Source organism: Haliotis cracherodii, unplaced genomic scaffold, assembly GCF_022045235.1.
Source record: "Haliotis cracherodii isolate W230 unplaced genomic scaffold, xgHalCrac1.p SCAF_8, whole genome shotgun sequence".
Lineage (NCBI taxonomy): Eukaryota > Metazoa > Mollusca > Gastropoda > Lepetellida > Haliotidae > Haliotis > Haliotis cracherodii.
Genome location: NW_027266341.1, coordinates 52,477,733 through 52,505,677, shown reverse-complemented (window position 1 = coordinate 52,505,677; position 27,945 = coordinate 52,477,733). Strand labels below are relative to the sequence as shown.

General features: G+C 39.3%; 2 protein-coding genes across 4 annotated transcripts; both read left to right on the top strand.

The window, feature by feature from the left end:
* Window positions 1-2,572: 2,572 nt before the first annotated feature.
* LOC139450616 (uncharacterized) lies at window positions 2,573-27,099 on the top strand. 3 transcript variants are annotated; one of them, XM_071232399.1, is made up of 10 exons: window positions 2,573-2,653; window positions 7,460-7,695; window positions 9,574-9,669; window positions 10,526-10,704; window positions 11,773-12,690; window positions 13,470-14,912; window positions 15,464-15,600; window positions 17,522-17,649; window positions 20,806-20,883; window positions 22,103-27,099. In XM_071232399.1, exons 2-10 carry the CDS (start codon window positions 7,470-7,472, stop codon window positions 22,261-22,263), a joined length of 3,366 nt encoding a protein of 1,121 aa, XP_071088500.1. In that variant the 5' UTR covers window positions 2,573-2,653; window positions 7,460-7,469; the 3' UTR covers window positions 22,264-27,099. The 3 variants fall into 3 exon arrangements, with proteins under 3 accessions (XP_071088500.1, XP_071088499.1, XP_071088501.1); XM_071232398.1 differs by having other exon boundaries at window positions 13,446-14,912; XM_071232400.1 differs by lacking the exon at window positions 20,806-20,883 and having other exon boundaries at window positions 13,446-14,912.
* Window positions 6,024-7,391, top strand: LOC139451057 (clumping factor A-like). Its single transcript, XM_071232859.1, has one exon. It carries the CDS (start codon window positions 6,024-6,026, stop codon window positions 7,389-7,391), a length of 1,368 nt encoding a protein of 455 aa, XP_071088960.1.
* Window positions 27,100-27,945: the final 846 nt, after the last annotated feature.

Here is a 27,945-nt window from a genome sequence, read left to right as displayed (position 1 = left end):
GATTCGAACACATGTTCACAGGTTCATAACACGCCTAAAAGAAACAACATTGCTAAACTATAAACGGGGCGCAATGCACACGTCTATGAATATGCCGACGTCTTCTTAATGTTATCTAAACGATTTAGTGTCGGTGTTTGCAATGTAATAATTTGTTATTCTTATAAATCAGGTTAAGTGAGTGAGTGAGCTTGGTTTAACGCCGCTTTTAACAGTATTTCAGTTATATCACGGGGTGTCAGCTTAATGTGGGAGGAAAGCCCGAAGTGATGCAGGTCTCAGACGTTTACCACTTCGGTGAAACCCACGAGCACAGGTATGGTGCTGACAAACCTAAAAACATAATCGGGGCGAACCGGGATTCTGGCGTGCCCAAGGGACGCAAATCTGCACAGAGAATCGCGACGCCTTTAACGACTGGACCACCCGTGCCCCCCAAACAGTTGAAGGACATTAAATATACAAAAGTAAGATGGTATCTGACGGAAAAGAGTGCACAACTATATTAATCATATTAGTATTAATTAGTATTACCCTACTGTATTTATCAATTGTTGACCATTTATAAAGGGAAATATTATGTTTTATGGCCCCAAGAAACTGATGCTGAACGAGGCCAACGGCAGAGGTGAGTATCAGTTTCTTGGACCATTAAAAATGCTATTGCCCGGCTTGTGATCAATAATTGTTTTATTATATATTAATTAAAAATACAAGAATATTTCAAATTCAACAATAATTAAATAAGATGCCACAGGACACAGGAAGTTACAGGAGATGATGTACAACAAGTCTTGCGTTACGCTATGAAAACATTTCTCTCCTTTGAGTCCATTGGCTGAATCACCATGGCGATATCACTTTTAATCGCTGCAAGGCAGAGTGGGTCTCAGGGCAATACCATGTTTTAAAGACGGTCATGTGACCTTTTCGTAACCGAAGAAAATACAGATGTAATTTGTGAATGTAATAATACTTGCTTACAACTAACTGCGTTGGTGGGCATACTGTTTTAGTTTAAAGAAGTAATGAAATAAGCTTTCAAATGGATCACCCCTGTAACACGTTAATGGCTAATAATGCCTTTTCTGTGAAAAAAATAATTTAATTTGCTGGTCATATATTTTAGCTTGGTATGAGTGATACGTTACTTTAATCGAGTTCTATATTTGTAAAGTTCTGAACATACATAAAGGTGTCGCGTTTATGTCGCCATTTTTTTCTCATTCATATTGTCGAAGGAAAATGATTTTGTGAAGCGTCATTGAAGGTGTGGATAATTGCAGGAGTGAGTGAGTGAGTTTGGTTTACCGCAGCTTTTAACAGTATTCTAGTTATATCGCGGCGTGTCAGCTTAATGTGGGAGGAAAGCCCGAAGTGATGCAGGTCTCAGACGTTTACCACTTCGGTGAAACCCACGAGCACAGGTATGGTGCTGACAAAATCGGGGCGAACCGGGATTCGAACCCACAATCATAGGTTTCTGGTGTGCCCAAGGGACGCAACTATGCACAGCGAATCGCTGCGCCTTAGACGACTAGGCCACCCGTGCCCCCGGTTCGGCATGAGGAGTAGAAAGAACGCCACGCCAATAACTTTGAAAAAGATGGTTCCTAGAATGGTGATTCAGAACAAGTTTGAACATATCTTGTGATATTGATGTGATAATTATTATCGTTCATGCTTGTGTATATGCTGTTTGTGAAGATCAAAATAACAAAAAATGATATAATTGTATAAATAATTCATATGATGAACAAAAATAGTTACGGATCTGATCTGGGCCACCCGTGCCCCCAATTGCAGCAGGACATTTTCTCACATGAATCTTTGTCGGTATAGGAAGATATCACTTTGAGAAAATGAGATGAAAACAAGGTACGTGTAGATGGACTATTTAAGTATTCAAGGAATGCACAGCCAGACTACATGGCCTAAAATATCACCAGTGGTAACTCGAGATTGTAACACCAACAGATTTGAATTCTAGGTCGAATAAATGGACTTAACACTTTGTACCCATTTAGGAAATCGAACCCGTGACTTTTGACATCTGCCCGAAGCCTGGGTTTAACTAAAAAGTCCAGTTTCCACCCTTGCCGAACTAGGCTGATTTATGCAGTTACAATTTGCCTGGACTAACGAGTCCTTGTATAGTCCAAGACCCGTTATATTACAATATAATTATTGATTATCAATCAGATTGTCTTGTCTTTTTTTAAGCAAATGCAAGTGAGATGAGAGATGGAATCTTATTGGTCAATTGCAGGGACATGGAAGGGAAATAACTCGTAATAGCCACTGGCGGTGCTACGATTGGGCCTGGAAATTCCAGCCTAGTTCGCCAAGGGTGGAAACTTGACTTTCGGGAAGATGTCAGTTTAACGAGTGAAGGCTTTATCCACTTAGCTATTCCAGGTCCAACACACCCCATTCATGACACATTCCAGCAGATATTCCGCGTCAGTTTTAGTTGTTTTCCCTCCAACGTTATAATTTTCCACCACGCATATTCAGTCGCCCCTTCCGCGTTTATCGTACTACGAGTTTAATGAGACCCCGTGCCCATCCAGTCGTAACTAGCCGGGTTGACAGATCGCAGTCTTATTCCGGATCTCCTTCGCGTCTAATGTGCCTGCCACAGATGTTCCAGGTAAGTGAGTGTAAATCTGTATGAATAAAATGTACTATGCGTCATTTCAGGATTTCTTACGAATGTCCGTTTTGATTTTCACGAAAATAGCGTTTGTTCAGTATGTGTTGTTTCAATTTGGATGTCTACTTTAGCCTGATCATTTCATACACAGCTGAACAACTACCCGTGAAATTTTGAATTATTATTATGCAAGTTTATTCTGATTTACCTCGGACAGACACTGGCACACAAATTGAACCTCAGACAGACGCGGCACAGACATTGTAGCTGAGAGACAACGACAAAAACACTGTAGTTCAGACAGACACAGGCACAGACAATGAACCTCTGACAGACATCGACACAGACAATGTAGTGGTGGTGGAAAGGGGTTTAACGTCGCGTCCAAGATTATTGCACTTATATAGCGACGTGCATGTACGTGTCTGTGTTTGTGTGGCTGCTTGTACTAGTCCGGACTGATGCCGATTTATAGTGCTATGAAAGTTATTAGGCGTCTTTTTATAATTTCTTACGAATGTCAGTATTGATTTTCACTTAAGAAACGTTTGTTCAGCTTGTGTAACTTCAAGTTGGCTGTCAACTTCAGACTGTACATTCCACACATTGCTGAACACATAACCGTGACATTTCGCATTGATATTATGCACGTTTATTCAAGATCTAGTTATTTACACTGAAGGCGGCCTAACATGAGTGAGTGAATGAGTATGGTTTTTACGCCGTTTTAGCAATATTCTAGCAATATCACGGCGAGGGATACCAAATAGTGGGCTTCACACATTGTACCCATGTCGGGTCCGGGTCTTCGGCGTGACGAGCTGACGCTTCAACCTTTAACCATGACAACATGAAACATCTTTCAAGGACGTACTGCACAAAGTGATCTCAGAAACAAATTTAGAAACTCTCTTACTTTAACATAGGTTTCAGGCCCTTCTTGAATATAACTCGTCCACTGAGCAAAATCAGTCTGGATTAAAATTGCAATATTAATCACTAAAAGTCAATAATACAAGTCTAAGGCGCCGCGTTTCGCTTTGCAAAGTTGCGTCCCTTGGGCACGCCAGGAACCTATGATTGTGGGTTCGAATCACGGTTCGCCCCGATTATGTTTCTAGCTTTGTCAGCACCATACCCGTGCTCGTGGGTTTCACCGAAGAGGTAAACGTCTCAGACCTGCATCACTTCGGGCTTTCCTTCCACTTTAAGCTGACACGCCGTGATATGACTGGAATACTGTTAAAAGCGGCGTGAAACCAAACTCACTCACTCACTCACACACCCATCCACTCAGTCACTCACAATCACGCTCATTCACTCACTCACTTAAAACATGTATATACTGCGCAGATCCATCATTATGACATAACTCGTACAAACAACTTCCGTCTCCTTTAGGCATTGTATACAATCAAGTGAAGACTCGTGTTACCCTACATGATGTTATAGAAGGTGTGACTGCTTAATGCGGAGATTTTTATTGGATATTGACAGGGTTTATTGCTTTATTTACAGTCACTCCATGGTCCGAAGTGTTATACAGTGGGTGAATTCATTGCTGGCGGAATATTTAACATGTTGATATATACTAATTGTGAGAGGTGAAATGGGGTTTAATTTTTAAAATTTTAATCCTTTGAGATTATTCCACTTCTACAGAGACGTACAAGCACTTGTGTGTTGGCTGCATTTACTGGTAGTACCATGTCTCAACGTCTTTTGGTATGAACCACCAACCTTCCTCAGGTCCTATAGACCATGGAGGCGGTTACTGATTATGTGATCTCGTTAGTCACGTCAAAATAACTTTGAATTATACTTTTATTATTCATAATATGTTTATAGTGTCGTCTTAACCATTTATGTTCAACATGCACATACATCAACAAAACATTTTGGGAAACCGGTGAGCAAAAGCATAATAAGCTAAGGTCGTATGATAAAACATTAATTATAGTTAAAGTTAGTTGATACAGCTATTCTGTATGTCCTATATTTAGGGACCTGGTATTTGATAGAATTTGCTAAACGCAGCTAAAACCCTACACAGGTCGAACCGTTATTACTCAGAACCTGTAGATATTTGAACGCTGTTGCTTTTTCATTCATATCTCAGTTTTGATAATTCCTCAATAACGAACACGTCTATCCATCTCAATGGCGCATCTAGTGAGCAATGCAACACAATAAATAAAAGCTAATTATGGTTCGGTTGGGAATGTAAAGCATACAGTAAATATAGAAGAATGAAAGAACATCAAGTAAGCATACAGGAAATATAGAAGAATGAAAGAACATCAAGTAAGCATACAGGGAATATAGACGAATGAAAGAACATCAAGTAAGCATACAGGAAATATAGAAGAATGAAAGAACATCAAGTAAGCATACAGGAAATATAGACGAATGAAAGAACATCAAGTAAGCATACAGTAAATATAGACGAATGAAAGAACATCAAGTAAGCATACAGGAAGTATAGAAGAATGAAAGAACATCAAGTTAGCATACAGAAAATGTAGACGAATGAAAGAACATCAAGTAAGCATACAGGAAATATAGACGAATGAAAGAATATCAAGTAAGCATACAGGAAATATAGAAGAATGAAAGAACATCAAGTAAGCATACAGGAAATATAGACGAATGAAAGAACTTCAAGTAAGCATACAGGAAATATAGAAGAATGAAAGAACATCAAGTAAGCATATAGGAAATATAGAAGAATGAAAGAACATCAAGTAAGCATACAGGAAATATAGAAGAATGAAAGAACATCAAGTAAGCATACAGGAAATGCTCAAAACAACAAGTACAAACGATACCTATAAACATAATTTGGAGTGAATCCTGACCTTTAAGGCGAATAACCAAGGAAATTCCAAATAAATGTATCAGACACATGTAATAACATATTTCTGATTACAAGGCATGGTTAGGATTTACCAACCTTCAGTTGAATCCATATTTATATTCAGACTAAATGCATCAGGACACAATAATTAGTCAGACCTCTTGATTCTTAGATAACAATTGTTACAGGATGTTAATTTCTTATTAATGGTCAATTACTAATGAACAATAGGCAATTCTGGACAATTATTTGAGGTGTACACACAGTGGGAGTTTTGGTTTAGTCATTTTGTAAATTTTCCTCCTGATTTCATGACAGATTTGATAACCTGTTCACAGTTAGGTGAGGTAAAAGGTCATGTGAGATCTGTTAACCTATTATTTGATTACATTTTCCCGGAAATACCACCAATAAAAGGAAACATAATTCCCTTCCTTATTGGGCCAGTAAAAGCGGAAGGTAAATGAATTGACAATTGTACAGAGACATTAATATTTGAACCTCCATAACATGATCGGCACAGACACTGAACCCCCGAAAGACCCCAATAATGAACCTCAGACAGACACCGACACAGACCATGTACCTCAGACAGACACCGGCACAGACAATAAACCTCAGACAGACACCGGCACAGATCATGTACCTCAGACAGACACCGGCACAGACAATGTACCTCAGACAGACACCGGTACAGACAATGAACCTCAGACAGACACCGACACAGATCATGTACCTCAGACAGACACCGACACAGACCATGTACCTCAGACAGACACCGGCACAGACAATGAACCTCAGACAGACACCGGCACAGACAATGAACCTCAGACAGACACCGGCACAGACAATGTACCTCAGACAGACACCGGCACAGACAATGTACCTCAGACAGACACCGACACAGATCATGTACCTCAGACAGACACCGGCACAGACAATGAACCTCAGACAGACACCAGCACAGACAATGTACCTCAGACAGACACCGGCACAGACAGTGAACCTCAGACAGACACCGACACAGACAATGTACCTCAGACAGACACCGACACAGATCATGTACCTCAGACAGACACCGACACAGACAATGTACCTCAGACAGACACCGACACAGACAATGTACCTCCGACAGACACCGGCACAGACAATGAGCCTCAGACAGACACCGGCACAGACAATGTACCTCAGACAGACACCGACACAGACAATGAACCTCAGACAGACACCGACACAGATCATGTACCTCAGACAGACACCGACACAGATCATGTACCTCAGACAGACACCGACACAGATCATGTACCTCAGACAGACACCGGCACAGACAATGTACCTCAGACAGACAACGGCACACACACTGTAGCTCAGACAGATGCTGACACAGACAATGTACCTCAGACACACACCGACACAGATCATGTACCTCAGACAGACACCGGCACAGACAATGTACCTCAGACAGACACCGGCACAGACACTGTACCTCAGACAGATGCTGACACAGACAATGTACCTCAGACAGACACCGGCACAGACAATGTACCTCAGACAGACACCGACACAGACAATGTACCTCAGACGGACACCAACACAGACAATGTACCTCAGACAGACACCGGCACAGACAATGAACCTCAGACAGACACCGACACAGATCATGTACCTCAGACAGACACCGGCACAGACAATGTACCTCAGACAGACACCGGCACAGACACTGTACCTCAGACAGATGCTGACACAGACAATGTACCCCAGGAACATACAAGGTACCTCAACCAGACACAGACAATGAACTATTTTACCGGGAACAAATTTATCATTTATCGAAGAATTACGCAGATAGAATACATATTTATTCAGGCTGATAAGTAACAAGAAGAAGCACAATACATGCCATATATCGCTGGATGGAAATTCACATTATCTCGTATTCTCCTCAGGGCATCCGTGATGTTGCTGCTACTGTTGTCGCTGTCGTACCTGCCTGGAGTCGTCACTGTCAACAGCGATGTTTTAATGGATGGCGATGCGGTCCTTGGTGGGATGTTCATGGTACAAAACTATAAAGGGGGATCATGTGACAGTATAGTTCAAAGCTCCATACAGACGCACGAAGCAATGAGATGGTTCTTTAAGAAACTAAATGACAGGAACTACATTCAAAATGTTTCACTCGGTAGGTAATCTTTTTTTAAACTCAGACTGAAAAATGTGTTGTTGATATTTTCCTTTCAGTATATTTTCTCATTTTACTCTAAAATGTTATTACAGCGTGTAGCTAACCACATTTGTAAGTACGCATTAGAAATGACCAAACATCAATTTTCAACAGCCTCTACGGACAAATTCTAAGGGAAACGAATATTCTTCCTTTAAAAATTTGCCTCCCTTCGAAACATATATACTTATCCCTAAAGTCATTTCATATCCCCTTCTTAAATTAAGTACCTCAAATCACACTCTACCCGTAGAATCTAGCCGCTGGCATGGTCTATCCTGAGAGGATTGAACATGCCATCTCTACAAGTCACTATCTGATGGAGACGAATTCTCTGTTTAAATGTAATGTCCTAGATAACAAAAGAATAATGTATTTAGATACAGACTATTATTTATACAAACTCCAATGAGTTTAAATTTACTGAACCAAATGTCTCAATATTTACAATTGATATTTAATATTGTACATTATATGAAATCCTATATGTTTAGGACCGCCTCTGTGGTCTAGTGGTAAAGCGCCCGCCCTGATAGCGGAAGGTCCGGGGTTCGATCCCCGGCCGCGTCACACCAAAATACGTTAAAAGATGGTACTTGCTGTTACCCTGTCTGGCGCTCGGCATTAAGGGGCTAAAACAAGGCCTGGTCGGCTCGGAGTCAGTTTACTGTGTCTGAGTGGGGTATTCATGTTAAACTGCGGCATGTTATCTCAGTGATGATGATGCCCCCCTTTCACTACGACCACGAATCTCCCGAATCACCCCGAAAAGGAAACTTTCGAAATTCGTGATGATTCGGCCAATAATGCAAACTTTCGTGGCTAATCTGGTTGAAAAATATAAAGAATGCCAGAATGGGTTAAGAAACATGTACGAATTAAAAGATTCATGTACGGATCATGCACAGATTGTTAGAATCACCTACGACTAACTTACGAATATGCCGAATGTTGTTCTTGCTTAATTCTTACATGATTCGTAGTTGACTCGGGACTTTCGTGGCTGTTTAGGAATGTTTTCGGATTGAGGACAAGAAATTTTGGGAGCCACGAATCCTTAAGAATAGCCAAGATTGCAAAAGAATCGATTATGAAGCTGTTACGGAACATAAGAATTACGAATGGGTTACGATACAGCGACGAAATTTCAATTCGGGGACCCTTCCACGAAAGTTTTTGACAAACAAAAACTTTCTCGCCGTAGTGAAATTGGGGCATCAACTAGCACTATAGATAGGCATCAGTCCGGACCAGTACAAGCATCCGCACCCACACATGTGCATGCACGTCGCTATATTAGAGCAAAAATCTTGGACGCGACGTTAAACCCCATTTAAACCACCAAATCCCTATTGCCTTACACAGGGGGCACGGGTGGCCCAGTTGCTAAGGCGCCGCGATTCGCTGTGCAGAGTTGCGTCCCCTTGGACACGACAGAAACCTATGATTGTGGGTTTGAATCCCGGTTCGCCCCGATTACGTTTCTAGGTTTGTCAACACATATCCCTGCTCGTGGGTTTCACCGAAGTGGTAAACGTATTAGGCCTGCATTACTTCGGGCTTTCCTCCCACATTAAGCTGATACAACCGGAATATAACTGGATATAACTGCGCCGCGATATAACTGGAATACTGTTAAAAGCGGCGTTAAACCCAACTCACTCACTCACTATTGCCTTACACCCCTAACAAAATAAATAAGTAGATCCCAAGCGGTTGCCATGCATGGCTGGCTGCAATGATTCGACGGATTAGAAAGTAATGCACTCAGGCGTTTGACAACTTTTTTCTAGGAATTCGACTGATCAGGAAGTAACCTACGATTTCATGTTGCAGGTTTACATGCATACAAAACCTGCGGCCAGCCCCCTCTGGCGGTAAAGGCAACCATTGCAATGATGAACAAATGGAACGGTATATCTAAACTCCAAGGTAAGGCGTGTTTAAATAAAGAAATATTTGACTCTCTATCTCCGGTATATGTAATATACTCTGCAAAAAAAGAAACGCAAACGTGATTTTAGATGTATATTTTATATATCATATTAATAATAAACAGATGGTAATAGATTGTTCAAAATTGGCACACACCATTGTCGTTGACCATGGCACACACTGAATAGTAGAGTTTCAAGGTGAAGGTCATCTGTTCTCAATATTTTGTATGACCACCATAAGTGTCCAAAACTGGCATCGTTGTCCCATGGAAGAAGATCCCGAATTGGGTCCTGGAGAATGTTCACCCACTCTGCCTGCTGTTCTTGTACCAACCGTCGGAGGTTCTATTGATGTTGCTGACATGCTCGCAGTCGTTGATCTAATGCATCAATAAATGTTTGATTGGGTTTAAATCTGAAGACCGGGGAGGGGGAGGGGAAGTGCAAACTCAGGTTTTCAAAACATTTTCCCAGGTGTTATGTACATGTATGATATGCAATAAATAATAATACACATTGTTTGTAATGACATATAAAACATATATGAGATATTAAGATGTGTTTGCACACAGATGAACACTCCATTCACGTCCATGAAACACTTGTAAATATACCTGTATGTATAGCACATTGACAGTATCTGTTTCATAATTGCGGGGCGGTCGGGTAGCCTAGAGGGTAAAGCGTTCACTCGTCAGGCTTAAGACCCGAGTTCGATTCCCACATGGGTGGTGTCCCCCGCCGTGAAATTGCGGGAATATTGCTAAAAGAGGCCTAAAACTATACTCACTCATATTTCATAGTAACTAACGTATCCCGATAATACATGATAACAAAATTCATTTTCTTAGGTGTTGCGGGGCCTGAATTCAGTTCAGAAACCCAGTCCGTGTCTCGTCTACTGAGTTCACTACCTGAGGAAGATCGTCTGCCGCAGATCAGCTACGCCGCCACGGCCGCCATTCTCTCTGACAAGAGTATTTACAAAAACCTGTACCGGGTCATAGAAACGGATGATGTACAAGTAGACGTAAGAGATCCAACATGTTTTAAAAACTGTACAGTGGGTCAATCTGGTGGATGGTATTCCAACACAGGCAAAGGGTGTATGAGTGTCTACCAAAACTGGGTCAGAGAAACGATGATTTTAGCGATCACTGGGTGATTTGGTGTCTAGTCACATTTCAGCGTAGTGTGCTGATGTTATGTTGAAACACAGACAATCACAAAGGCACGCCTATCGTTTATTCAATAACAGGTGACCCGTGAAGATCCGGGTTAAATCGTAAGCAACATATATACATACATGTCGTAAGAGGTGGCGGGTGGTCCAGACTCGATTTACTAACCGCCGTCATATATCCGGAATATTGCTGACGCGGAGTTATTTTTTCAGTTTGTAAAATTACAGTAGGCATGCTGAAGTCATACTGCATGCAGTTGTAATAAGTAAGATATAATGAATGTGCCACTTTCTCCCACTGCTTGTTGCTTGTTTGATCAGCAATATTCCAGTTATATCACGGTGGTCAGTAAATAAGCGTGTCTAGACCAGACAATCCAGTGATTGACATCATGAGCATCGATCTACGTTATTCTGATACGATGACATGGATCAACCAAGTCTGGGGCAGCTGTAATGACAATATCAGAGGCTGTATGACTCTCATTTTATATGTTGATTTCGTTGAGATTTTGACCTTTTCAATACATTTTACTTTATGCATCCATCTTTTGTGGTTTTAAACCAGAGTGATTTGAAACTGAGGTAAAGTTTTTGGCTGTCAGTTTATATAACAAACCGTTTATTCACTGGAACACTCTTATCCCTCCATCCGCTGAGTAAACAGATGACACTTATATATCAACAATGGTTGAATCTTTACGAGACAGTTTTACATGTATTAGATGAAAAAGGTCAACGCAAATCAGAAAGCAAATAAATACATTTTTTTAAATAAACTTGTGCAATACCATTACTTTATATCATGAACGGATTAATATATAATTCAACGTAGATGGAATTGTAATACAATTACATGTCAGGAACATATCACAAATTGAATGAATATACAAGTATGATCATTATTCTATCCAGATTATGGTTCAGCTGATGAAGTCACTCGAGTGGAACTATATTGCCATCGTGTATGATAATGACACGTACGGCAGAGAAGGAGCCGAATCGCTGAAATCTGCGGCAGAGAGACAGGGTATATGCGTACCAGTGTACGTTTCTATATCTCCAGGATCCGGAAGCGAAGAACAACGAAAACGTTTTCAGTCAATTGGTGATAAGCTTGAACAAGAATCAGAATCGCCAGTCCTTGGTTTGGCTTTTTTCGGCCATGCTGAAACAGCAAAAACGATGTTTGATTTCCTTGACATCAAGCTCAGCAACTTCCAGATGATAGTGTCTGAGTCTATTGGTGAAAGTGAATCTTATTTGATGAAGTCCGACGGAAGCGTGTACCCATTAGCCAAGGGACTTCTCACCCCAAGTCCTCCATACTATGATGTCACGCTATTCAAATCACACTGGCAGTCGATTCACACCGATGCTACTGCAATGTTAGAAAGCATACAAAATAATGATTGGCTGTTGAAATACATGGAACAAGTAAGCGGGTGCTCTTTGGCAAATGCAACAGATGTTCGACTAACCTGTCTTCAACAGTCCACAGCTTCAGTACCACGTATTTCCATCTACACCAACTACGCTCTGATGGCCGCAGCCGCCTTTGCAAAGACGTACAAGACCTTATATGAGAGGAAGTGTCCTCAACAAATGGGTATATGTAAAGAGCTTGAGGATTATATCGCCAACAAGGCCAAATTTACTGAGGAAATGGCTTCAGTAGAAGTCAACTCTGCCGCTGAGTTTTCAGAGCTGTCACCCTTTCGGTTAAAGTTTGGATTCAAGAACGGAGAGATTTTGTATAAGGAAAGTGGAAACTACTCGACCTACATCGTATACAACTACCAGAAATGCAACACTGGGTTTTGCAATGTACAGGTGAGAAAAAATATGTGCGCATTGCCCTATGCGATAGATTACTGAAATTTTAATGACCCATATCAAGTAAAGATTGAAACAATTAAAAAGTTCCAATGTGATCAAATGTGTTAGTTGTCCATACATATACGAGGCAAGATGTTCCACAAATCCGTATGAACTAAATACACCCTGTATTTCAATCAATCTGGATATAAATCTTGTTACTAAAACACCCGTTTCAGAATGATTCCACAAGTTTGGATTGAAACAATTCCGACTGTGTAGTAATACTCACAACCATTGCATTAAGTAAGACGAGTTCTATGGATGAACAACGTCTTTATTACAATTAGGGCGACGTTTCGGTGTAGATCCTAACACCTTTATCAAGCAAGTGATGGATGGTGCTAAACAAATGCCACTCAAAGAAATTATACGTCGTCTACATGGAGACGTGGCAATCTTAGCTATCAACAATCCTTGTTGTTTAGCACCATCCATCACTTGCTTGATAAAGGTGTTAGGATCTACACCGAAACGTCGCACTAATTGTAATAAAGAAGTTGTTCATCCATAGAACTTGTCTTACTTCATCACACCAACTTCTAAATGCCACTTAAAGAAGACATCTCTGATGACTTGCTTGATAAAGGTGTTAGGATCTACATCGAAACGTCGCACTAATTGTAATAAAGAAGTTGTTCATCCATAGAACTCGTCTTACTTCATCACACCAACTTCTAAATGCCACTCAAAGAACCATTGCATTGTAGGTTGCAGACTATAATGGTTCAAAGGTGAATGTATCCAAGGAGAGCATAAGGTCCTACACAAGTGCTGGTGATGAGGTGATGGGGCCCGTAGCAGCACAGTGTCAACCGACGTATACATGTGATATGTGCAGTCGTATCATCACCCCTGTAGATGTGTTATACATTCCCGGAGACTACTACATAGTGGGGCTTGTCCCTATCCACAACAATAAACAAGGTGACCTTCTACAGTGTGGTGAACTGAGGACAGCCGACAGTGTTGATATTGCCGAAAGTATTTCCTATGCAGTTAAAAGAGCCAATTCGCAGAAAACTACGTACAGATCGGCTTTTGGGGAAAAAACTGTTGGCCTGGTTCTGATTGACACTTGCAATAATCCGTTTAGGGCTAGAGAACAAATAATACAGTTGCATCGAGGTGAACTGAAATTGATGTCAAATTTAAACAGTTCTCTTATTGTTGATAAAATATTTGGATACGTTGGGCCATACGCTAGCTCCATCTCTGTCCCGGTGTCGACTCTCTTGGCCGAAATAGATAAGCTTTTAATTGCTTATGCTGCAACCTCCGCTCTTCTCAGTGACAAGTCCTTGCATCCTACCTTCATGAGAACATGTTCTCCTGACAATAAACAAGCTGATGTTATTATGGATCTTGCTAACACTTTGGGCGCCAAGTATGTTCAAATATTGTACACAGATGAAGTGTATGGCATAACAGGAAAGGAAGCACTAGAAAAGTCCGCAAAGACTCGAAAAGTTTGCATCGCTCAATCTCTTAAGATCCAGGATACAACTGTTGCTTCCAGTTTTGTTGGCTACGTTTCTGCGTTGAGGCAATTTCGCGATGCTAAAATGGTTATCGTCTTTGTGCGGTCTCATGTGACACCCATTCTAATGACTGCACTCAATAAGGAGGTAGACAATGGAGAGTTCGTGTTCATTGGTGGAGAAAGTTGGGGGAAACGTCCACAGGCCCTGATGAATAACTTTAAATTACGCGGCAGTTTAACCATTGGACAAGATCTGCCACGGAATGTGGGTTTTGGAGATCACTATCATGAAATAGATTTACAGCAAACAGAAAACCTTTGGTTGCAGGGCTACTTAGAAGAGCGTAGCAAGTGTTATTACCCTTTGAGTTTTAAGAAGACCCACACAAATCAATGTAGCGCTTCAACGTTAAACGAGTACCGTTATACAGACACATGGGTACCGTTTGCCATGAATGGTGTATATGCCCTTATCATGGGATTTAATCAAATTCTTGAAGACACTTGCTTCGGTTCTTTTCCAAATTGCCCCGATTATTCTACAGCTAAATTAATACAAAAAGTTAAGAATATTCGCCTTGATGTTTATTACGATGGCAGAGATGTTCGTGTATTCGACGACAACGGTGAAGGCAATGTAGCATACACTATCTATCAGATTATCAGAGAAGGAACTGCTCTCAGCTACAAAAAGGTGAGTTAGTGAATAATAAAGATTTGTCGGTAATTTTCTCTAATATAACCCACCACGGAACCTTACAAAATAATATTAAAATTACAATAAATGAAATAAATATTCTCAAAAACGCGAGAGAAACAGTTTTGTTTAATTTATTGTTTATTTGTTTGTCTGTTACAAACTACAAAGCTACAAACCCCCTAAATATTTAGTCAGTTTACTAATTATTCAAATAACGAATTCCAAACATTTTTATGTTGAATTTCATCACCAGGGCTTGAACATAATAGGATTAAAAGAAAACGAAAATCAATGTTTTTTTTAATTTTGTTTGGCTTCTAGCATAATTAGTCTATTGTGATGTTTCAAACTATTTTTGAACTTCTTAATAATTTGTAGACAATCTGTCAAATAATCGGACTGTTATTCAGTCAATTTGTAAAATCACTTAAATATTTAGGCATTTTGAAAATTGTCTACGTGAATCAAATTTTATACATTGACTGCAGCATTTATCATTATAGCTGATAATGTTATACCAAGTTACAGAACGGTTATCTCTCTAGATTGGAACGTCTGAAAATGGACTGCAGCTTGTGGTTTCAAACCTCGATACGTCGTTTGAAGTGGACCTTTCTTCTAGTTGTCAAAACGACGTGGAATGCGGCAGATGCTCCAAACAATTCAATGAATCTGCTTCCAGGTAAAGACGTATTTGAATTATTTGCATCTCGTTGTTTCCATCTTCCCAGCTGTCATTACTAGGCAAGTAATAGACGCAGCTGTCATTTCTAGTGTACCCCTTCTTACACAACTGTAAATATTGAGATATTATGCCTCACACAGCTGTCATTTCTAGGGTACCCCATCTTGCATAACTGCAAATATTGAAATATTGTGCCTTACACAGCTGTCATTACTAGGGTATCCAATCTTACATAACTGTGATTATTGAGATATCGTGCCTTACACAGCTGTCATTACTAGGGTATCCCATCTCACATAACTGTGATTATTGAGATATTGTGCCTTCCACAGCTGTCATTTCTAGGGTACCCCTTCTTACATAACTGTGTTTATTGAGATATTGTGCCTCACACAGCTGTCATTATTAGGGTATCCCATCTCACATAACTGTGATTATTGAGATATTGTGCCTTCCACAGCTGTCATTTCTAGGGTACCCCTTCTTACATAACTGTGTTTATTGAGATATTGTGCCTTACACAGCTGTCATTATTAGGGTATCCCATCCATCTCACATAACTATAATTATTGAGATATTGTGCCCTACACAGCTGTCATTACTAGGGTAGCCCATCTTACATAACTGTGATTATTGAGATATTTTGCCGTACACAGCTGTCATTACTAGGGCATCCCATCTTACATAACTGTGATTTTTGAGATATTGTGCCCTACACAGCTGTCATTACTAGGATATCCAATCTTACATAACTGTGATTATTGAGATATTGTGCCTTCCACAGCTGTCATTACTAGGGTATCCCATCTTACATAACTGTGATTATTGAAATATTGTGCCTTCCACAGCTGTCATTACTAGGGTATCCCATCTTACATAACTGTGATTATTGAGATATTGTGCCTTACACAGCTGTCATTACTAGGGTACCCCATCTTACATAACTGTGATAATTAAGATATTGTGCCTTACACAGCTGTCATTACTAGGGTACCCCTTCTTACATAACTGTGTTTATTGAGATATTGTGCCTTACACAGCTGTCATTACTAGGGTACCCCATCTTACATAACTGTGATAATTAAGATATTGTGCCTTACACAGCTGTCATTACTAGGGTACCCCATCTTACATAACTGTGATTTTTAGGGTATTCTGCATCTCACAGCTGTCATGTTGGGGTATTCTTGCCTAACACAACTGTCCGTATTGGGGTATTCTGCCTTACATTATAACTGTCATCTCTAGGCTATTCCCCTTACACACCTGTCATTGTTAAGGTATTCAGCCTTACATTATAAATGTCATCTCTAGGCTATTCCCCTTACACACCTGTCATTGTTAAGGTATTCAGCCTTACATTATAACTGTCATCTCTAGGCTATTCCCCTTACACACCTGTCATTGTTAAGGTATTCAGCCTTACATATCTGCCATTATTAAGGTATTCTACCCTGTATATGTCACCAGTTTGGTATTCTGTCCTCCACATCTGTCACATCTGAGCATTCTCTTCTACACACATATCACATTCGGAGAGGGGGCACGGGTGGCCCAGTTGTCTAAGGCGCCGCGATTCGCTGTGCAGAGTAGTGTCCCTTGGGCACGCCAGAAACCTATGATTGTGGGTTCGAATCCCGGTTCGCCCCGATTATGTTTCTAGGTTTGTCAGCACCATACCCGTGCTCGTGGGTTTCACCGAAGTGGTAAACGTCTAAAGACCTGCGTCACTTCGGGCTTTCCTCCCACATTAAGCTGACACGCCGCGATATAACTGGAATACTGTTAAAAGCGGCGTTAAACCCAACTCACTCACTCACTCGCATTCGGAGAGTAATTTGAGTTGTACTGAATAACAATTTACCACTGACATTATTAGAATACACATTTTTACGTTTGTTTTCTATATTCTTTAAAGCGGACGTGTGGACGGCGACACCGTGCCAGCTATCGTCCTTGGTGTGATTGTGGCCGTGCTGGTCATCATTGTCCTCGTACTCGTCATTGTGTTGGTCAAGACATGTCGGACAGCTGCTTCGAGGGGCGGTCAGATATTTTTATCATGTTTTTATTTTCCCATATCTGTTAACATTGATTGATATAACATTCCTTAGTGTACACAGCATAAAACCTGATACCTAACATAATTTCAGCTACATCTCATTTTCAGTTTTCTTTGACAGCTAACTGAGTATTCAAAGCATTGGGTTTTTTTATCTTAAAATCCAAATGTAACATTTATTCATAAAACATTAGGTTCTTTCATACTTCCAAGTTATGTAGTCATCTCCTTCAATATCTTTACAGCATTTATGCGTTCACATCAATAAAATATAAACGAAAAAGCCCTTCCCATAATCATACGAAACATCTTGTTCTAACGGATCTTGTTCTTTCTTGTCCATTGTTCGATTCCGACCATATCAGAAGCATTTGTTTATGAATCATTATCAAACAGGTATTCGCGAAAGGGTGAGCGTATCCTTTCCCACTGATGGCACCGTCCCAAACACATACAAGGGCAAGTCAATTGTTCACCTGAAATAACACGGGGACATATGGTACAAGTCAAAATATGTAATTGCATCGGACATCTTTTTTGTCAAAGAATGTGAACTGTTTCTGTTGATTCTTTACATAATGGGCGTAAGGGAAAATCAAGAAACCAGAGAGTTATTATAAGTCAGAGTTGTCTTCTCATTAGCGCTAATATATCTGCACAATAATAATGTACGGTGATCTGATATCACCTTGACTACAACCTTTACCAACTTGACAAAAATAGTCAGTCAACCGAATCCAAAGTCTACAAGTAGTAACAATCTACGTATTTAGTAAGATCATGTGTAGTCACATCACATCACAGTCACATCACATCACAGATTAATCATGTTCTTTCTCGTACATATAAATGCTAGGAGTAAAACGTGTATGGTCCTTAATTATCAAAAGAGTGAGTGAGTTGATATTTTACGTCATATCGGCACTCATTTCAGCCATATCAATTATCAAAAGATGTATTCATATTACTATATTTAATATAACTACGGAAGTGTAAGTAAAGGAAATTGGTCGCCAATGTTTCACTGATGCTTGAGAGGAGGGGGTTGTCGCATTCATAATTTTATTGAGTCGCATTTTTGGCTAGGGGCCAGTGGTCGCATTCTTTTACAGACGCATTAATTTCACGATTTACAGTATTTTTGAGAGACATGCTATTAGTTCTTGTGTAACGAAATCTGACCCATTTGTGTATGTAACAGTTAGGGGTTTATGAATATTTACCAAAATCACTCCAACAACAATTCTTTGGTCTTGGACTGTTTTCATTTTTCATATTTCTTCATGCGCAAGGGTTTATCACTCTAAGAACAGTCTTTACTTGAATATGACGTTTTAATTATATGTCTTAGTTGTTTCGAGTATACGTTCGTGAGTCCTAAAAGCGGAACCTTCATTTCTGTTTAATTTCAGTGATAGACTGATTCAAAAGATTTCTTAATTTAAGTTGAAAAACACATTTACATATCTTTCTTTCGCATCCATTACAATGTAATGCCCTCATGTGGACCCGTGTAGACAGCTTATAGATATATTGTTATTCATAAACTAACAGCACCCTCAACATTTTCATACATACGTTTTGAACTTACGAGTGCAAACTTGACCTGCTGCAAATGTGTATGTATTGTACCAATCTTGAATAATGAAGGACAAAAACATCATATAAAGAAATAATATATTCATGTGCTGAAACTAATGTCCATTCAAAACACAACCTTTGCACAATATTAATATATTTATGGCAATGTAAATTATGGCAGGTATATCTGAAACTATATTCTTTCTTCACTATTAGCATCATGATGATGATAATTGTCAACTGTTTGAAGACATGTGTATACCTTTACAACATGCATAATAAATAATGGATGAATAATGAATAAATGTTAAACTGATATTGGAATATTGGAATGCCATATCGTATAGATCAGATGGATTTTCATGTTTTGATCCAGTTCAAGCGCCCCCGTAGTTCAATCGTTCGCGCTCGTCACGCCGAAGGCCCGAGTTCGATTTACCCCACACAGGTACAATGTGTTCAACCAATTTCTGGTGTCCCCGGTTGGAATATTACTATGGGCGTAGTAAAAGCATAGTCAGTCATTGAGCATTATAACCATGTATCATCCTGATTGGTTTGGTCGTCGCGTTAGTTGTGCCATTGTTTTCAGTGTTTGCGAAGAGGACCATTTCAACGTGACGTCATGCCATCGCTTCGACACAAATTACTAGATGACCTTAGAAACAACAGGCCTTACGATTTATCTGAAATTAAAATATTTTTGTCAAATGAATCAATTCATTCGGGACAGATTCACTCCCTACATTGTGTAATTATAACTATTCAAACTGAAGGACTGTTACAACGAACACTGTTCTATCACATGGTAAGCTGTTATCAGTTTGTACCTATGACAAGAATTTGTGCTATCACAGACTATTAGATAAATCGTGACAATTGTTACCTCAAGTAATTAACTTGTGTAAACATTCAAGCCGTTAGTAAAGCTTTCAAAATGAGTTATGGTAGACATGTGGAGGACAATAAAGTTCCAAATCTGACGCTTCAGAGACAAAAATGATATTTTTTCAGGTGAACAATTGTCTTGCCTTTGCTACTGGGACGGGTGCGACTGATGAAGTAGGATAAGCTTACCTATCATCTTTTCGAAAACCTGGTATCATCACTATTTGGTAGTGAATAAAACAAAAACATGAAAAAGGCTTTTTGCGTTTTTCCTTTATTTTGTGATGTATGTTGTAAAGATATGAAAAAGATGACCACACGACTTACAGAAGAACGTATAGTTTTCATATGAAAAAAAGTTACCATTGAATCAGAAGCATGCTTATGATGTAATTAGAATCGTTCAATGGACTCTGCTTTTAGTAAATGTCTTTGAAGGTAATATAGAAGTGATACACATGAAAAGAAATTATGGATGTCAACTTCTTTATTGTGAGGAACACAATGTTTCGGTGTGTATACCTACTCCTTCATTCACCTGTTGTAGGTATACACTCCGAAACGTTGTGGTCCTCATAATAAAGAAGTTGACATCCATAAATTATCTTCCTTGAGATGTCTTGTGATTATTGTTGCTTTTATTGATATTTGTTCAACATAATACTTTACAGCATCGGGGTGTGACCAAGAAGGTGTTTACCATGAACTTGATCATTCAGCTCCTAAGACATCACCAGACGACCGTACGAGTAAGAGCTGTACATGTACATCGACTGCGAGACCTCGGGTTCCATTGTGTCATCACGTGGGCCAAATATGAGCAGGCCATTCCTTACTTTCCGAATATGTACTTTAATAAGTCATATGTTACAACATCCGTAATATTTGAGTCATGACAGTGATTATTTCCAAAATACTTTCAAGACATCATATCTCGATGTCTTCTTGAATTACTGACAAGCGACATCTACCACTTTTCAAACATTGTTAGCCAAGATATCTAAGATCTGTTTCTTTACCTATCTTATCTTTTCTTTAAACTTTTTAATAAAATGTCAGTCAGACTTGTTTTATACAATCTAATTTAGATGAAGACGTATTGTTGTTTTAATACACTTATTCTGCACGATAGACATTCAGGCTACAGTGTCAGGGCACACGTAAGGTGTGTTTCGGGGACCCGTGCCACTAAGCAGTCTAACTGCTAGGGCTGTCGTAACTTCTTTTCAATCCGATCACTTTTGGACCAGGGGGCATATGTCACTCTTTAATTCTAATACCTGCAGTGGCATCATTCATGAGATATATGACAACATTGCCTAGTCCACGATCAGTGCATACCTCACGTTGACGATCAAAATAAAACCACACATGCACCTGTTTCTAATCCTGCCTTTAAGGATATATCTTTGCCAGTCCCGACCCGGTGCCACAAACCCAACTCTATAACTTTCGTAATTCACAATATCAACATCGACGTACGATCGCCGTAGAGCTAAGCTCGCTTTGTGGAATGACCCCCGAGTAACACAAGTTTCATGATCCAATTAAATCGGCTATTGAACAAGCCACTATTAACATAAAGTATTTCAACTTAACTATTGCCTTCTTTCACTCTCTTTCTTGATGTGTCAGGTGACATCGTACCCATGAAGATCCGGGGTAGAGTAGGTCTTCAGCAACCCATGCTTGCCTTAAAAAATCGACTATGCTTGTCGTAAGAGGCGACTAACGGGATCGGGTGGTCAGGCTCACAGACTTGGTTGATTCATGTCATTGTATCCCAATTGCGTGGATTGATGAGCATGATGTCAATCACTGGATTGTCTGGTCCAGACTCGATTATTTCAAGACCGCCGTCATTTAGCTGGAATATTGCCGATCGCGGCGTTACACAACAAACAAATTAACAAACCAGGTTTCGTCACATATTTACCAACGGTGTCAATCATAACTGTCTCATTTCAGTGCAAGGGGAACATTCAATCCCAAATCCTTACCTGACGGCCATCCCTGGAACCCCTGAGCTCCCAGGTCGGTCGGTTCATAGACCAGATCGAGAAGAAGCTGAAAACTCTCCCGGAACAGCGAATGACAACAATGAGATTGACGAGGCAGGCACAACATAGAGGTCGTTGTGAAAAAAACTGCGCAATGCGTCCATGCGGATGTCAGTGAGCAGAACCCACGGTGCTATTTTCCGTGCGCTACTCTCAATGTACATTTTCATTCAAAATCATAGAATATATATCTTTATCAGCTGTTTTTAAGGTTTGTGTGTTGGATCTAAACACATTTTACAGTGATCCATGATGTGTCCGTATTGATAGCACATATGTCTAGATATCTATACAATATTACATACATGCATATATTCATTCACTATGCCGCTTTGAAATGCACAATATGAGAATATTCTTATTTGATATGTATTGTTACGTCATGATCGGGGAATTATGGCTGTAGTGAGACGAGTGATGGTTTATGGTATGTGTTATGACCACCTTTAGAAATGTGTTAGGACCACTTACATGTATTGGTTCTGTGTACCTATCGAATCGTAGTTTGACTACCCATGGCCATTAAGAGGTATGTGTTATGACCACCTTTAGAAATGTGTTAGGACCACTTATATGTTTGGGTTTTCTGACCACCTGTACAGAGATTGGTTATCACCTCATATTGGTTAGTCTTTGACTACCTACGGAGATGGGTTATGATCACTTATAGTAATGTGTCACCTGTCGAAATGATTAGTGACCTCCCATCCATGACCACTTGTTATTTACGGCGGTGTGCTATGACACTTATAGAGCAATATAGTCCTAGGCCAAATGCAAAAAATGTGCCTATCTTTTAGGATATCAATGAAGCAGTAACAGTGTTATCCAGTAACTTGTATGGCACCTTCCATCCACATGAAATTTCTCTCAGTATGGAACTAGCCACAGAATGTATCAGGTTACTATAAGCATACAAGGTTTTCCCAATTGCTTGACCCACATAACCCCCTGGCTCAGACACTGTATCACATGCAGACAATGATGATATAGGTTACTAGGTAAGTGGTTCACTAAGTAGTTTAACAGATAACTAACATTAAACAATAACAGATAGGATAGAAAACATTTTATCTTATCTTGAGAAAAAGCAAAGAAATAACAAAGTTATATTTGTTCATATGTGAACATTCTTTTGCCTAATTGTACTTGATGTCTATGTCTCCTGGTTTCTTTACCTCGCTCATAATTACAAACAAACTTTGAAACACCCTTTCGTCCACGTACTGCCGTTTTTTGTGCTATTCGCCATGTAGGTACTTGGTATATGATAAGATAGATAAGATACGATAATATTTATTGCTGAAAACATTCCATTACGGAACAGAAGCAATATCTAAATGAAAAAGACATTATGATTTATATATACACAATACAGACATACAAACACGTAAACACAAAGGAATCACAAGAAATACCAAGAAAATATCAATATTACATGTTTGTAATGTCATTGGTTGATTATGATCATTGGGTATTAATTGCTTGAATGTGTAGATATGTAATTGAGAGGATGTGGCAAAATAAATTATTTCTTTATTGTGGACATAAACATTTTGTTTGTATAATTTTCCAAAGAGCATATTTCTTTCTTGAGTGTGTTTGGTACAGTGAAGTGGGTAGTGTTTTTTTTATCATCAATGGTTGAACATGTAAAGCATAGTCTCTGATGTAGTGGGGTCGGTGGTTTTGTATGTCTTCCAATTTCTGTAGTTAATCTATGGTTACTTAATCTTAGTTTAGAAAAGTGTTCTCTATATTTTCATATTTTACAGTGACTGAGATAAGGTTCTTATTTTGTTTCATCTTTAACAACTATTCTATATGTCCTAAGTTTGTGTCCTGTGCGTTTAGTTGCATTAGCGTCTGAAGAGTTTCCGTGAAGAGAGAGTCTAATTTAGACTTTATTGTCTCTTTGAATGTTGGTGATAGAAAATCTGAATTACTTAAAATATAATGTTTTTATAAGAATGGATTGAGTTGGTATACCAATCCTATTTGTTAATTCACCAAAGATGTACTTTCAGCAATAGCATTCTGTATTTTGTTTTTATTTTACATCTTCCCGAGGCAAGGGCGTTAACTGACTATAAAAGTCCACACAAGTTTCCACACTTGAAAAGGGGCGGTCGGGTAGCCTAGTGGTTAAAGCGTTCGCTCGTCACGCCGAAGACCCGGGTTCGATTCCCGACTTCCCATTTCTGGTGTCCCCAGCCGTGATATTGCTGGAATATTGCTAAAAGCGGCGTAAAACCAAACTCACTCACTCACTCCCCACTTGAGACAGGCATGCATTTACAGGCTCGATCGTAGCGACCCCAATTGCGAGGTATTCCCTTCTATGTCCCTCCTATTGGCCAATCAGATTCCACCGCTCATATCACGTGCAGCTGTGTCAAACAAAATGGCGGCACCAAATCAAGACGAATACATAATTCCGACCAGGAGCGCTGCTCTCCTTCACTGCCGAAAAGCTTGACGCTAGGGCGCCATCTTGTACCAAAGCGCCAAGGTTTTCCAAGGCCTTTACAGCCACATGTTGTATAGGGGTCTTTGCACGAGGGCGACTTTTTAATTTAAGGTATTCACATAAAGGCGAATCGCGGTGCACTTTGAAGTTTTCTTGAATATGGACGAGGTCTGAAATGGGTTAATAACAACAAGGGACGCTCGGGCACACGCCAATTTTGTAGCGGCGATGTCCCGCAAACGGTGCCTAACTTTTGACGGCGTCGGTACAAGCAGAGACCATATAATAGATTATATGGTCTCTGGTACAAGCAAACTATTTGAGGATTTGATTATTGACGAATATTTTTGGGTACGTTTGTACTCTCGTCACTTAGAGCCAGCCATTGCTGCTTGCATCTATATCCTAATTTAGATACATAATTTGCTGAAGTTATGTGCATTACATTCGAGATTTCTACCCCCGCCCCGATGGTGATTTGATGTATACAATCGTCAAGCTAAATGCAGGAGGTTTATTGTATTGGAGATGCGGGATGCACAAAGAAACATTGAAAAGGAGCCTTGAGAATTGTCAGCGACATACCGACACAAGACAGAACAAACCATGCATGTCAGTTTATGAGCAGTGTTCCCTATTTACCACGACTGCTTTTATTGTATGTGTATGAGTGAGCAGTGTTTTGCTTCATATAAGATTATGTAAAATACTTTACATTGTGCAAAACGGGTCTTACCTCGCCAAGTGCATCAAGTCATTTGAGCACTTTGATTAAGAACATGAATAGATTTGCAAAATATCTGTCGACGCCCAGTTGGCGGTACACATGCTTTGCAAATCCTTCAGTCATGGATTTACAAAATCACAGTTGCAGTTTCTCGAGGATGAATGAGTTGTTCAGGAAGATTGATGTTATACCCCAAATTTCACTATTAAATAGGATTACTGGCTCGATTAATGTTTTGAATAATTTGCAAGCAAGAGCCTTTGGCTATATATATATTAGGGAGAGGTTTTGCGCGATTTTAAAGTTTACCATTTGCTTCTAATATAATACCTAGATAGTTATATTTATTCGTAACTAGTATTGTGTATCACCCACGCTCCAAGTACTCCTTTCTTCTATTTCACCTGATTTGCCAAACACTACAATATTTGTTTTGTCACATTTAATCGTTAGGTTATTTGTTGCACAAATAACCTTAGACCATCAAGTTACATTTGAAGTGTGTTGCTTTTAATCGGCGAATAGTACTAAGTCATCGGCAAAAAACAAATGACAAATGATTGAAACATTAAGTGTGATATTATTACTATCAGATTTGATAACGTGGACGATCATTGATGAATATATTAAATAATCTGGGAGACAAAATGCCTCCTTGTCTTACCCCGATGTTGGAGATAAAGAATTGTGAAATGCCCTTGTCAGTTTTCATATTATAAGAGATATCAGTACATAGTGATGATATTATTTTTAATACATTTCCTGAGATTTTATTTGATGATAGCTTTGTTAGGAGTAGTGTTCTGTCAACTTCATTAAATGCCTTTTAAAAGTCTACAAAGTTAGTGCATAGTCTTTTCTTTTTACTTTTTGTAGAATATATCAATGTTTAAAGAACAAATACATTATCTGATATTCGGTAGGTCCCTCTAAATCCAGACGCAGTGATCTTGTCATAGAGTTTTGTTTTCCATTTGTTTCCTTATTCTTTCATTTAATAACTTGCAAACTAGTTTACCTAAGCGGCTGCTTAGATCACGAAAAGTGCTTGAATTTGCTTGCAAAGCATCGCCAGTGAAGAACAGGATTTTCAAAAAAACACCCTGTCTCACGGGAAAGCATAAGGGAAGCAACTCATACATCTGTGTGTTCGACCACCCCACCCTTAATACATTTTACTTACTGACCGACTATTGATCATGATTGTGACCCACAATCAGAATTGAATACTTAAAGCTTCATCTATATTGAAATCTGTGGGCGACCAACACACTGCTATTACAGTAGCCATAGTAAAGTATCTCTAAATGTCCAGTTTGTGCATATATTGTAAAAGATACGCCTGTAGCTTGTTCTTTAGCTCCCGCATTATGTTGCTGAGAAAAAGATGTGTATGTTGATCTCAGGACGCACGAATGGTAACCACAAGCATTCATATATTGTATAATGTAAACATATTTCATTTAGTAATTAATTACGCTTTTGACCAGCCCTCGTATAAGCCGGGTTGTTGAGAGGCTCTGAATCAGTGTAACTTTATCATTTGTATTTGATGTGCCCATTGAAGTAGCGTCTGAGAAAAGACGAGCAGAATTCTCTAGATTATCAGCAAGATCATTCATGTAAACCCAAAACAAGAAGGGCCCTGCGACTTAGCCCTGTGGGACACCGGCCTCAGTAAATCATACAAATGAAAAGTTGCCATTTACAAAAAAAACTTTTGTTTTTTGAATATTTTATATTTTATATATGCCATATTACAATGACACTGTATTACCGACGAATTAAGGCTATGTAATAGAGCCATTCAATGTATAGTTGTATCGCTATATTTGGATCACTAAGGCGACAGGTTCTATCTGGACATACGTTACATCATCGCTTTTATCTAGGTTAGGAATCATTAATGAATGGATATTGTTAATCTTCCATAGCCATGATCAGAGAAAACCTGAGTATTTGAACATCTATAATTATTTATTTTTGCCTGTGTATATTCTATACGGTGCCCATGCTTGAATGGTAATTTTTATATTGTCTGTATATATAGATGTGTTAGTGTCATGCCATGGGTTTCAATTCACTTGTATGCATAATATGTCTTTCACACATAAATATGATACATTTTACCTGTGTTAGTGTCATGCGTCTGACAGGTATCTACATAGCGTATCTAACATGTGTAGTCATGGGGTATATTACACTTGTATGCATACTTCGACTTTCACACATAGATATGCTACATCTTACTTGTGTTAGTTTGATGCGTCTGACAGGTATCTACATAGCGTATCTTACATGTGTAGTCATGGGGTATATTACACTTGTATGCATACTTCGACTTTCACACATAGATATGCTACATCTTACTTGTGTTAGTTTCATGCGTCTGACAGGTATCTATCTACATGGCGTATCTTACATGTGTAGTTATGGGGTATATTACACTTGTATGCATACTTCGACTTTCACACATAACGCTATAAGTGAGACATGCATTAGGATCATATACAGGAATAAGCAAAATGTAATTAAATAAAGAAAGAAATTTTGA

Bases quoted from the DNA above. Each gene is read 5' to 3' on its own strand.
- LOC139451057 (XM_071232859.1), top strand. From the start codon at position 6,024: ATGATCGGCACAGACACTGAACCCCCGAAAGACCCCAATAATGAACCT.
- LOC139450616 (XM_071232398.1), top strand. From the start codon at position 7,470: ATGTTGCTGCTACTGTTGTCGCTGTCGTACCTGCCTGGAGTCGTCACT. The intron at 9,670-10,525 runs GTAAGGCGTGTT...TCATTTTCTTAG, and splicing joins CGGTATATCTAAACTCCAAG to GTGTTGCGGGGCCTGAATTC. The intron at 12,691-13,445 runs GTGAGAAAAAAT...ATTGCATTGTAG, and splicing joins CTGGGTTTTGCAATGTACAG to GTTGCAGACTATAATGGTTC.